Source organism: Pygoscelis adeliae, unplaced genomic scaffold (assembly GCF_000699105.1).
Source record: "Pygoscelis adeliae isolate BGI_AS28 unplaced genomic scaffold, ASM69910v1 Scaffold100, whole genome shotgun sequence".
Taxonomy (NCBI): domain Eukaryota; kingdom Metazoa; phylum Chordata; class Aves; order Sphenisciformes; family Spheniscidae; genus Pygoscelis; species Pygoscelis adeliae.
Window position 1 is genome coordinate 3455622 of NW_008824034.1, and position 13769 is coordinate 3469390.

Here is a 13769-nt window from a genome sequence, read left to right on the forward strand (position 1 = left end):
TGCAATGGAATGAAACACCCTTGTATATTCCTCCCACTTAAATGATATTTTGGCAAGAATAAATAATTTAAAAAAAAAGAGTAAAGGCTTTGATGAGGGGGAAGCTGAGAAACACAAAGCCCCAGAAAGGCGGCAGGAAATTAAAGTTAATTATAAAGGAGGATTAATTTAAGCCATCAGACATGGCATGCTGGGCTAATGTCAGGCCTTAGATGCGTTGCAATGCATGACAGAAATCTAAGAGCCGTCAGCCACCGCAAAAGTGGCTTTTTATTGAAAAACATAAATTGCATTTGGTGTTATCCCAGCAAAACACATGTCTTGGGGGAGGCAGCGGTGGTGTGTAATGACCACTTGCTTGCAGCGTGGAGGAACAGGCTCGGCTTTTTTCCTCGCCCAGCTGTCCTTCCGCGGTGGCAAGGCTGCGCCTCCATTTCTCGGTTTTGAGCCTTTTCTGATGAGCGTTTGCTGATGCCTCTAAAGGCTGTGTACAACGCTGCCTAATATTCTTTACCCCACTTTGTTTTCTTAAACCGCGTCTCCCGCTGGCTAGCTGTGCCCTGCGCTACGGCTCAGCCTCTCGGTGTCCCTCTGCCCTGAGCCGCTTGCTGCGCCCAGGCAGGACGGGGGCTGTCAGCGCTGCTCCGGCAGCTCCTCTCCTTCCTCCATGGCTTGGCCAGCCACCGGCTGCAGTGTCTGTGCTGGCATGGGGTTTTATGGGGCTTTTTTAGCCAGTTGCAGAAACTTTTCTTCTCCCACACACCTTGGAGGCTGCGTTGCCCCATTGCTGCCTGAGGGCTCCCATCGCACTGCTTTGCCTCGGCCCCGGCACCGTTCCCTGCCTCCCTCCTTCCCTGTGAGGTACGAATTAGCCCCATCAACACCTGATGGTGAGACATAGCAGGTCCCTGCCACGTTTTGCGCTACATTTAAATGCATATAAAGTTTAGATGCCTAAAAATTGTGTGTTGCATGGCCATAGCGTGGCTTGCCTCAGCCTTCCTTTGCAAACCAGCACGGCCCCCTCCCCTGCTCTGGTCCCTCCCTAACGGGACATGGCAGTAAGCACAGCACTCCCGTCTCTGCCTCTCTCCAAGGAGGTCCTTCAGAGGAGCTGTAGGGGACCACCACAGCCCTGCTCTAAACTGCTTCTTGCAGCTCTGCATAACTTAGCTTTTAAGGAGAACAATACCATCTATCTACGCTTAGAAGCAGCCCCGCTGCACAGCAGTCCCGTCCAGAAGACTTACCTGCTCCATGCACTTCTCCTAGTTGAGTGCCTTAGCACAGTAATTAGCCTTGCTGCCTCGCATGATGAAGATGAAGCAAAAGACTCAGAAAAAAGGGCTGCTGCTCGAAGCTGTGCCTTCTAGGCAAGCCTCTGTGGTGACTTTAAAATCTAGCAATGCTTTCTCAGTACTGTTTATGGTTTGCTGATGTTTCTATACTGCTGTTAATGCAGAGGAGATTGCAAAAAGGCATCTTAGTTTTTACAGCAGATAGGCCCATTACCAGAGTTTTTAAGGCATCAAAGCAAATAATTTTTACTTTCTACCTTCCCATCTCACTGCCTTTTTTGTTACTTCTCAGAGGGACTTAACGCAGAATATGTGAAAGGAGAAAACATGGAAGCTGTCGTAAGCGAGGAACCCCAAGGTGAGAACCTTGCATTCCTTACCCTGTCTGCATCTGGCCACAAAAGCAGCTTTACTGAGGGACTTCCTTAAAGTCCCTCATGCTGTACTGAGCTGCCGTGCCTCTTTGATGAAGACACCACTTAGGTGATGCTGCAGCTTTTTGTGAAACACCCACCACAGTGTTTTTCCCCCCCTTTATTGCACACAAAGGAAAGCCATGGCAAGAGACCAAGGAGCTCATGCTGCACATGGTGGCAGTTAATATTTTGCTTTCACGTTTTTAGCCATCGAGAGTGTCTTATACAGGAAAAGCATGATCCTTCTTTCAGTGACAGATAATCAAGGCTGCTGCAAAGACTTTTCCAATGTCACGTACAACCAACCAGTACTGAGCACCCACTGCTTGCGCTCTGGTTCCATCGTGTGCTGTTGTACTCACAATTTTTTTTTCTTTCTCCCTAGTTAAATATTCAGTACTGGAAACACAGTCAGCAGAACCACCAAAACAACACAGTGCGAAGATGTAAAGCTTGACCTGGGGCTAGAAAAGAATCAGTCAGCAGCAAATGGAGATCTTACATGCTTGTAATTTAGCTTTTTATTTAATTTGACTCCAAAGCTATTTAATGTGTACTTAGGCTTGAACTGGCTTCTTATTGCTCTAGGTTTTAGGGTTAGAGTGGTAGTATGTGTTCATTTTTTGTAGAGAGATATATGCTTACATCGAAGTAATACCGTAGGTTTGATGTCCAGTTGTATGCAAACCAACAGAAGGTGCTTCAGTAGCAGTCAATTTTCAGTTAAGGGACAAGGTCTTTTTCAAGGAGCAGAAGAACTTACAGGTATGAGGACAGCAAAGTGCCTGTAAATAGCAACCCAAAGCAAACCATTCAACGCCCTTTGTAAAGCACCTCCAGCCAACTTCTGCCATCAGCTATGGGCATGTCACTTCCAACGGTGGTGGTGAAAACTGCACATTTCCTGAGGGCAGATTGCGGTCCTTAGCATAGCTACACCTAAAAATAAAGTGCCTATGGGTAGGTCCCCAGGTGGGGCCTCGGGCTGAGGCAGGTGACTCCCTGCTCCAAAGCCAGGAGTTGAGGATGCTTCACCACCACACAGCGCTGGGCTTCTAACCACATAAAAGGACCTGATTTTCACACCGAGTCATAAATACAGGTAATAGCAGCGTGTGCAATGTTCACTTTAAGCAAATACCATTTGAATGCTTGACTATGCTAGAGATCAGAATGGAGCTGAAGCTGCCAAGCGATACAGTTTGTCTGTGTGACATGAGATACCTACACTAGATACCTACACTGTCACTGAAACGAAAACTCTGTGTTTGGATGCTTCCAAGGACAGGTTCAGATCTCATTCACACTAGAACAAATTACAGATTTAACCCAACAGAAAATAAACAAAGTAGGTATCCCTTAAGACCTGTAACACTCACTGCCACAAGAGAAGTCAAGCGTAGCAAGATGCAGTCCCCGCACCTTCTCCTCCAGTCATTGACGCAACTATTGAGAGCACTCCCTGGCACCAGAAAAAGGATATACAGCTTCATCCTTTGTGTCACCGACTAACCGTTGGAAAAGGCAGAATCTCCTGAGAGGATGGTCCTCCATCACCATCCTGCATGGGGTTCCTGCAGCTTTCTGGGAAGCTTCGGGCTGCGAGTGGTGCTCAGAAGGACACTGGGCTACCACCACGACAGCACCCTGATCCCACGCGGGTGCTCATGCAGCCATCTTCAATGTTGTGGTACCAGTGCCAACACCTGACCTTCACTATGTTGCAAGAATTTGTGTTTACATTTCTAATCCCTCCCCAAGCCTTTTTTATGGCTACTAAAAGGTGGCTACTACCACTTTCTGATACATTTATTCAAATGAATGATGGCTTAAAACACATGCTCTCAAGTGAAGGAAAATTCACATTACGTGGTATAAGAGGCACTCACTATTTATATATAAACCTGAAATGTATGCATTTGGTACTGTTTTGCAAATCCCGTATTTTGTGAATGTGTATTAAAAAAAAGCCTTTTCAGTTTGATGTACAAATTCACAGCTTTCAGGTAGGCATGACTTAGAGAAGGCCTTGCCAGGAGGTGAATCAGCCTAGGAGCATTGCTGCCTAACAGCTCCATTTGAAAGGAAATTGCCTAGTAACATGGTTAAGTGTTTTGCAATAGCTGCACAATTCTTTATGCTCTTTTTAACGCTTGCATTTTTAAAGCCTTACACTAGCTCTAGCAGAACAGCTACAGTGTTTTATAAGGGAGACGAGTTCTAGGGATATATGGTGCCTCACGTGTATTCAGAACACTTAGGCTACAATACTGCTACGAACTACTGCTGCTTTATTTTATGAATGTGTTTGGGTTAGAAAATAAAAATATTTATTTATTGGCTCTCAGAGAGTGGAAGCAGAGGAAGTAGAGATGGGATGCACTCTGTGTTTGCTTACTCCCAGAAGAGGCTTTTCATGGAGGAAGCGTGGTCTGCAGGATTCGGATCGTCACGTGCAGCAGCTCAGATGCCGATGAAGCCACGCAGCTGAGTTTGTGTACCTCCATTCCCAAACACCGTCGCCTGTTTTTTGTACTTAGCCAAACACATTTGAAAGCTGTAGCATGAAAAATGTTTTTAGAAAGTTCTTGTAAATGACGTGTTACGACACGGCATTGATGATAACTAGGAGCCGTTTTCCTAGCTTAGCTCAAGTGACCGTAATTCCGTTTCTCCTTTGGCTGATGACCATGTTTTCTGTAGATGCAGATCATCGGGTTTATTGCATTTCTGTCACCCTGCGCTCCCTGTTTGTCTAGTGGACAGTGCAATGGAGTGTCCAGCACTGCTTAAAGAATATAGCGCCTACCCCTCCTTTGGGAAACTCTTACACTAGAACATATGAGAAACACGTGTCTAATTCATGAATACTGCAGTTTAAAAAAAAAAAAAAGGGCAAAAAAAGCTGTTTTCACTGAAAAAAAAACCCCAGTTTTTAGAACTCACAAGTTGCTCCTTTCCCCAAGGCCCTTTCTATGACTTTGGTGAATACTTATGCCTTAGTGTAATTTGGTATGTGGAAAACCGTAAATGCACAGTGAAAGGGAGCACTTCTTCAAACATTTACAGTAACAGAATTCAAGATCTCTTTCTGTAGGATTTCACATAGGAAAATATTGACAAATACCGTAGTGAAGAAATTAAACTTGGTCTTCTCTTCAAAACTGGACAAGAGTCAAAGTCTTAATGTGCGAAATACCTGTAAAGGCTCAAATTACTTTTTTATTGCAGTCTGTCTCCTTGTCCATCTGAACTCTGAGACCAGTCTCTGAGAAATAGGGAGTTTATACATCATCTATATTTTGGGCATTATAGCAACTGAGAGGATTCCTGTGTATTTTCCTAGTAGTGATCCAAGTTCTGAAACAACTGACCCAGCTCTGACCTCTCTAACTACTTTCATTTAATTAGTATCTATTCTCTTTAAATCTGGATATGGAATTTTTAAAAATCCTGCACTTAGGTTCTGCATACTGGTATGAACTTTCTCATCCTTTATAAAAAAAGGCCATAAAGCACTGGAAAAATGGGATTTTTTTTTTTTCCATGAGTCGAAAAACTGTATCTATAGCTGCCCTGAAAGTTTACGTACTACGTGTGCTGCGAGTCTTTTTTCTTTTCACACCTCACTTCTTCAGCTTAACTAAAGCTATTTTTAATAGAATGATTCAGAAAAGGTTTCTCAATTACAGAGAAAACAGAATTGAAAGAATTGAACTAGCGCTTTTCATGTTGTTTATTCTACCAATTACTTGCATTTTCCTTTGGTAATACTGTAGTAGTTCCTTCATTTGAGATTTGGCAATACTGCAGTAGTTTCTTCGGTTTAGATTCTTTAGTTGAGAATACTCTGACATGAATTTCAGATATTTTGGCACTATAAATTCAGTTATTTTCATGCAACCCCACTAAGGAACTCTCACAAGTGCTATACTGTCATTCTTACCTACTCATTTGTTGTGATAAAAATGGAATTAGTCCATAATACCATTTCAAATTCTGAAAAAGTAAGATGAGTTGACAGGCTAAGGCTTCAAAAATTTGCTTCTGCAACAAAGGAGGTTCAGGAACAAATGAAGTTCAGAAACAATGGTATTGTGAAATTAGAGAATCCTTTCTTTTGAGTGAAGTCCTTACTTAAAAGCAAAGCATATTGTTTGCTGATGCAGAAGCGATCTATACCAAATGAAGGTTGAATGTTACGCTATGAAAAGATAAGATTAATTTTGCTAATGTGCATGTAAGGATCGTGGGGGTAAAAATCAGAATTTGACTACCATTGGAAAACGCCAAATAAAACAAGTTGACTACTAAGAGATTTTAGACTTGATTTTTTGTGTGTTTTTTCATGTTGGAAGTAAACTGCAAATGGTGGGCTATATCCTTATTGTACATAACCTCTTCTGTAACTACACTGAAGTCTTTATTTAAAAAAAAACTAATTAGACTTCGTGAGAAAACAAGTATCATTATGAAAACTTTAATTTAATGGTAAAAATGAAGTATTTGCGTGCACACACGCTCTCCTCAGGTCACCCAGCAACTCCACTCCAGGTAGTGCCCTGTGTCCCTGGCTGCACTCGGCACCGCTGGTTTTTGGTCCTTTTCGCTGCCCTAGGTTTCCTGCAGTTTTCTTTGGAATTTCACATCCAGTAGATGAATCTCCCATGCAGTGCAAACTAAGCTTTTGACCTTTGTATAATGATGCAGTGTTTAGTCTCACAGCCAAAAAAGGTGGTTTATATTTCAAACTAGCTAATTCTGACTCATACTTCTTGTAGAAATAAAATTCTTTCTTCCCAACTGCGCAAGACCTGGCAGTAAAAAGATCTCTAATATGATACCCGTGTAGTTCAGCAGATGTGATCTCTCAGCAAATAGACATTCCTTTTTGCTTTTTAACATAAATGTTTCACGTAGGGAATACTCTAAACTGCCCATTTTACTTTGTACTCTGCTGTGGGGCTCAATGAATGGGAGTTGTTGATCCTTTATTTCCAGCTTTTAGAGAACCAGCCATTCTTGGTGTTACTACATACAGCATATGAAGTAGTACAGCTTTTCTCTGAAAATAAGAGAAAAATCAAACACTTCTTGTTTAAAGCTTTAACTCCTTGAGAGGAAGGCTGCCTGTGCAGGGAACAAAACCAGGCAGATAGGAGTGTTTACCAGCTTTAAAATGCTTCTTCCATTTTAATGAAACAACAAAAAAATTTTATCTACAAAGGAGGAAAAAGTGTAATTCAGCTCTGAAACAGGACTAAAATGGCAATGTGTCTGATGCTGATGATTCACTTAACATTACAACCAAAAAATGTTTCAGTTGGTTACCAAGGCTTCAGCCCATTCTGGGACAACAGGAAAATTCTACAGGTCAAATTTAACTGCGTGCTGTCTTTGCATATTCTCTTTATACTCAGCAGAGTCAAAACCAAAAACTAAAGCAAAAGAAGATCCAGCTTGTGAATTAGAAGTTAATAGTTCTGTCCAAGGTGCATCAGGCAGGGAACAGGGTTCTGGTCTTTCCTCAACTAGTTCAATACTGCCTTATTAAAAAATAAAAAATAATGACAGAATTAGTTGTTAAATCAATAGGAAAAAATCTGATTATCAGGAATCAGACTAAGTACAAAGACAGTAATCCTCTTCAATATAAAACTATGCTTTAACTAGCATATATGAGCTATATAATACCTTTGAAAACTGCCATGCTAAGTATATACAAAAACATCCATTGTGCTTACACGTATCAGAGCAGGACCCCTCCCCCTGTCATCTCCCTTCAGATCAGAGAAGACTCACCGAGCTATGCTGAAACTTGTGGATAAACAGCCAGTCAGTTGAAATAACTGGTATTCTTCTATGCAAAACCGAGTCCTCAGATTTTAGCTCTAGGAATCTAAGCTTTAAAAATCTCAGAATGCCCAAGATAATCCAGTCATCACTTTTACAATAATTCTAGAGAAAATGTTGTGATTATTAGCAGCAATAAAGAGGAAAACTTCAAAAGATTTTCTTTAGCACTGCATTTTAGAGATAATGTGCTTTACTTTAATATACAGTTAAAATGTCAACGAAATCCGAAGTGTGGAAGAGTTTAATTCAATACCAGCTCAACATATTTTGGCAATGTAAAACTCACTGCTGGCATACTGTTCAGCAGAACCATTTTTACAGGAAAACATCTTTCATCTATTTATAAAAAGCCTGAGGTTGATTAAGAGATGCAACGTTGCAAGCCTTCCTGAACTTTGTTCTTGTAGGTGAGTATCTATGATAAAAAGCATTCATTATAATAAAAAGGACACGTTGAAATACCCTGCGCTGCACAGTAAACTTGTAAGACTGGATACAGCACATTAGCCTTTCCAGTTGAAGTTGCAGAAGTGCTCAGCAGCTCACCTTACTCATCAACTGCATGCTACATATATGAATGCAGAGAAACAGGAAAGTGCCATCGCATATTAAGAACAAATGCGCAGTAATAAACGGATACTCATAGACAGTAAAAACCACAGTCAGCATATAGAATCAATTGGCTCTTAAGAACGGGGCTTAATTCCCACCAGCAGAACTTGGAGCCATACAAGCACGCGTCAAAAAGCAGAGCTGCAGTATTTTAAGTGCCCTAAGAAGAACCAGATTCTCGCGAAACACAGCGAGGAAAGCAACCCAGGGAAGATCTTCAGCATGCACCATTTCTGGGCCTTCCAAGAAAGCCACTGAATAATTTTTTAAAAGGTTGGATGTTATAGTAATCAAATCTCTCTGATATGAATATTTGGGGGGGGAGATGAAAGAAAGAGAGAATGTATATTTTATATGAAAACACAGTTAAATTATTCATTTTATAGAAAAAAATGCTAGTAGCAATTTAGAAAACAAAAAGCCAAGAGGCTTTATTTCAAGAAAACCAATTAAGATCATATTATTTAAAAACTTTGTCAAACAAAGTCATTACAAGTTAAGGTCTTCAAAAGAGTTTGGACAGGCAGGATCCATTTTCTGAATTTACAGCTTAAAACCACAGGAGTATGCATATGGTTAACATCACACAACGTGTGTATAAACAGACACAGCTTTGCATTTTGTGTGTATACTTTAAAACAAAACACGCTTAACAAAATGTGGAGCTATACAGACTATACAATTTACACAGCTGGGTGTCATTCCAACCCCAAATATTACCATTTGCTAGAAAACAAACTTTTACTTTGTACAAGACTTTGACAGGAATAGGTTTACCCCCTAGCTCAGGAGGCTGAAACTGAACAATAAGCTAAACAGCCAAAAGACTTTATTTCAACTTGTACAAAAGGCATTAAAAAACCTACCATGCATGCTTTACCAAATATATTACATCATACAAGTCAGTGTGGTGTACTTGATAAATCCAGTTTAACTTCATCCACTTTTAATGGCATATTTAGTCGAAATGTAAAACTAACTACACTGGAAAACATTTATTTTAAAATCAATTTCCAAGTGCATTAATTACCTAACAAAAATAAATTGCTCTAGCCAAAAAAAAAATATATATATTACTGAGTGAAATAAGGAGCTCCCATTCAGAAAAATGTTCTGTGTTCTGTGTAAGCATCATGTGGCATTTAATCTGATTCTCTCAACCAGGCATGGCACCCTAGGCAGTGTGAGAGGCATTTTTCTGTCTGCTTGGCAGATGGATTCCTTTTTAGGATGGTTAAATTGTTAGCTGCTCAAAACAAAGTTTAATTTCACAATTGGTGATTTAGCTAGAGATGTCAAAACACATGTGGGAACTGCCAACAAGAAAATATATCACATCTATTGAAGCTCTTTTTGGCCTCATCATGATAATATCAGACACAAAGTAAGGCATGTAGATCATAGCAATTACAAGTCACTCACAATCCTTTTGTGATGGGAAAAGCATTTCACCTTCCTCTCTGTATTACCTGACACAAATTTTTTCACATGGCTTTTGTTACACATCACACAGAGGTGTGCACCGGCGTGGCTGAATGGGAAGGAGATGAACCTCTATCAGAGGAGGAAGAAATGGATCGTGTAGCAGCTTCCCGCTGCAAATCTTCAACCTTCTTCTGAAGCTCCGTCCGGATGGCGAGGAGCTCTTTAAGATTTTGATGGATTGGAACCTGCCGAGTGAAGAAAGAAAAGGCTTACTTTGACTCTCATAGCGAGTTATCTTCTCAAGCAATGCTTCCACTGTTTCTTTCAGTAACACAAGGAATCCAACACCTATGAATTTCAGTATATTAATATTTAGGGAAAGTGTTTCTTTAGTCATTTGACATGAAACATTTCAGCAAACTGTCCCTTTCTAACAACACAGCTGGCAGGAAACCTATTCAAAAGACTGTTTGCAAATGGTCTTGATGGGATACCAAACACATTCCAATAAATGTACCCCTATCCCTTACCAATACCACTTTCAGTTGAACTTAAAATGCCTTTCCCAGGAACTATTTCCCCTGCCTGTTGGGACAGAACTTGCTATGTAAAGAGAGTAGAGTTCACAAAGCTGGCTCCGCACGGAGCATCTTGTTACTCTTCTAACCAGGCACCTTTCCAAGAGTCTGACCCCTTCCAGCTTGTCAGTGAGAGAAGCGCTGCAGCCACGTGAATTGTGCTTGTGGTGGACCTCCTGGAGTCACACTCTGATAAGCCTTTCACAGAAGTGGGTCGCACAGGTTTCTTCCTCTGCTTCTGACAGTACCCAAAAAACACCAGAGATGCACCACTCTGCCTCAGAGTTCTAGGCACTTTTCACGCTCATCTGGAACATTCAATTATATCATGGCCAAAGGAAGATGCAGGCCACACTGGTTTTTGCAGCTGGATCTGTTATCTCAGACAAGCAGAGAGAGACCTCCCCTTCTTCCAAATGCCACAGAAAGGCCAAAAAAGTTTGACTGTAAATTGCTTTTAATTTATTTTATCCTGTATAAACTCTAATTGTTTATAACTTTTGGAAAGAGCAAGATGGGAAAAGAATTTAATCGGGCTGGCAAGACAATCATGGGGAAATGCAGCAATGGGAAACCTATGGATTGTTTGATGTTGTAAGTAATTTATACCCTGGGCTTCTGGAATGCCAGGCTCCAGGGAACCACATCCACCCGTGATCACTTCCTACTGCTTAAAAGTGATTACAGGGCTGGGATACACACCTGAGCATGAAATTTTCACATGGTGGTGTGTGAAGAAGACACCAAACCCCAGAAAGGGATTCTCTTCTTGCCATCAACACTCAACCAACTCACAATTTATGATTTTGTGAATTCTGGCTTTTTAAACAACGTACATCAAAAATCCATGCATTTGGTTTTGACATTTTCAAAATCTAACACTCGTGTTTCTGAAACAGGAAAATGCAATTTCATTTCTAACTTTAGTTCCAGCTTAAAAGAATAAAATAGTATCAGTCTGTTTTAGGTCAGCATTTTTTTGGCCATATACTTTTTTCTTGTTCGTGGCTTAGCCCATGAACAGGAACTTCAGTGTATTCACAAAGTGCTGCTCCCAGTACCCTGGGAGTCATCAATTCATCCAGCATGTCATCTACAGCAATTTTAAAAGTGTTACTTTTTGAGTCTTCAGCAGAACAATCGCTGCACACCACCAAGCTCCCAATGACCCTGGAGTCCTGCCTTCGCTATGCAATTAATTCCTTCTCTTCTTGAAATCTTCTCCTGCATCCACCATACAAAGTCTTTAGCCAGTGAGGCCACAAGTCTACAGACAACAGCCTCCCCCACTAATCAAACAGAAAGCACACCCTCCGGAAAACCAACCTCATTTTTCTGAGGCAGCCTACAGAAAATTTATACAACTAAAAACATGGCAAAACTGAGCCTGTTGATGAAGTTTCTCCAAGGCGCTGTAATACACATTATGGAAAATTCGAATTTCAGTGAAGACCAAGACTTTCTGGAATTAGCACTCCCCCATTGTTTTTTTTTTTCTTTCCTCAAGTAAAAGATCCCTTCCTCATACACCCCCACTTCGGACTTCTTCTTTATGAAGACATTTTCCTGAAACACTTAGGTCTGTAACAGAGTGATTTATCATTGGTATCATTAGTCACGCAAGCCCTGGTCATGGGAGATTTGTACACCTGATTTCTGCACAGCTTAATCATGATTCAGCATAACCGGCCAATTTCCTAGACACCTTTCACACAGGCATTAACTGGTGTGATCCACTGCACAATGCTCAAACACTCATAAAAAGCAGTTCCATACAACTGGCTTTTGGGGAACACACTACAAATCCTTTCAGGATACACTACACAAAAGCCGCTGCAGAACTTGGCGCGCTGTGTAAAGTGCTCCAAGGAGGAAAAGTGTGGCTGCACATCTCAACCCCTCTTCTGCATTCCCCCAGCACCTAATTCAACAAGACACATGCTCAAACTTTGATGCAAGTGCTGTTCTCCCCATGCATCCACCTCAAAGAACAGGACTGTCTTTAAATAAATTAGCTAAATAACAGTAATGACATTTTAAAAGTGTGTATATTCAAAGTCACACAAAAATGCTCTTCAACATTGAGGTTGCAAAATTATGCTCTCAAAAAATTAGGAGGTATCAGAATGAAGATTACTTCTCCAAACTCAATTCAGCCTTCCTGTACATCTGTATAAAATCAGCGGTTAAATAACATTAAAATACTAGTTTCCCCCTTGTATTCCTCATTTATTCAGTGCACAGTTTGATGCCACTCAATTAGTGAGCAGTTATTCAATATTTAGTTTTCTTTGCAGTGTCTGACCCCATTCTTTATTTATTCTTCTGAACTTAAAATGCTTAGGTTTCCTTTTCTGTACGTTCATCTCAAGTCAAGAAACATGTATTTCTGCAGCACCCTAATAAGGTATGGGAGTACTAACACTCCACTTTTACAGACAAGGATCTGAAGCAAGCACCTCCTAATTTTGCATAGCTTGATCTCAAACTGGTTTAACAGAGAACTTAGGAATTCTGCAATTCGGCCTCGTGGGTATCAAGCAGGACACCCAGTAAATAAGAAGCACACACATGGTGACCGCTCTGCTCCAGGTGATCTCCCTCACAACAGAGGAATCCTGTGGCAAAGGCAGGGAGAAACCTCATTTCTCCAGAGCAGCATCCTGCTCCCTCACCCACGGGACAATTTTTCTTTGTCTGCAGCTGTGCCCCCTCCAGGCTACTTTCTCAGATTGTATTCCATGGGTTGAACAGAAAGCAAAGACCTCCAACACTTGGAGCATTGTTCACTCCTAGTTCCTATTCCCAGTTTGTCACAACTCACTCATAGACTCTGTATCAAATCCATCTCTCAGTCCTTTTACTCTCATTTATTCTCAGTCCTTGAGAATTCACTGAGATTGTTCCAGCCTCAGACCTCCAAATTAGATGAATTTCTTCCAGGATGTGACCAGGCATATTTCTGAAACATAATCTCTCTTACTGAAATCTCATGTTTGCCCTAGAGATGGAATATTTGCAGAAAAACAGCCCCTCACCCCAACAAAAGAAGTCTACAATACCAATATTTTCATATGGGAAAACATTTTTCTTAGTCACACGCTCATAAGCAACTGAGCCTTCTTGGATGAAGTTTTACAAAACAATTCAGCCAGACACACATACTTAGTGACTCAGTACAAATCATTAAAGCCTGGCAAAACTGTAAGCAAGGCAGAGAGGGTCTTACAATGGAAAAAAAAAAAAGGGTCACCTTTAAAAAGTTGGCCATCTTTTAATAAGTGCATGTTAGATGTTGTTGTGGTTTAACCCCAGTTGGCAACTAAGCACCACACAGCCGCTCACTCACTGCCCGCGGATGGGGGGAGAGAATTGGAAGAGCAAAAGTAAGAAAAGTCGTGGGTTGAGATAAGAACAGTTTAATACTTGAAATAATATTAATATTAATAATTTGTAATGGAAAGTAAAACAACGAGAGAGAGAGAGAAACAAAACCTGGGGGGGGGGGAGTAATGCAACCGATCACCACCCATCTACCGATGCCCAGCCTGTCCCTGAGCAGCGATCGCTGCCCCCCGGCCCAC

At 41.1% G+C, this 13769-nt stretch overlaps 2 protein-coding genes across 4 annotated transcripts in view; one reads left to right on the plus strand and one right to left on the minus strand.

Moving 5' to 3' along the window:
* CD99L2 (CD99 molecule-like 2) overlaps positions 1-6026 on the plus strand; it is a 23130-nt gene extending 17104 nt beyond the window's left edge. The window contains exons 10-11 of the mRNA XM_009331394.1: positions 1591-1656; positions 2100-6026. Of these exons, the coding sequence (XP_009329669.1) occupies positions 1591-1656; positions 2100-2164 (131 nt within the window). The 3' untranslated portion in view covers positions 2165-6026. The remainder of the gene's footprint in view (positions 1-1590; positions 1657-2099) is intronic.
* Positions 6027-6927: 901 nt separating this feature from the next.
* The window catches only part of MTMR1 (myotubularin related protein 1), a 44905-nt gene continuing 38063 nt past the window's right edge, over positions 6928-13769 (minus strand). For 2 of the 3 annotated variants that reach the window (XM_009331067.1, XM_009331059.1), the window contains one exon: positions 8588-9852. In XM_009331067.1, coding sequence (XP_009329342.1) covers positions 9688-9852 — 165 coding nt within the window. In that variant the 3' untranslated portion in view covers positions 8588-9687. Of the gene's footprint in view, positions 7261-8587; positions 9853-13769 lie in introns of those variants that run through there. The other variant, XM_009331051.1, reaches the window with a different exon arrangement.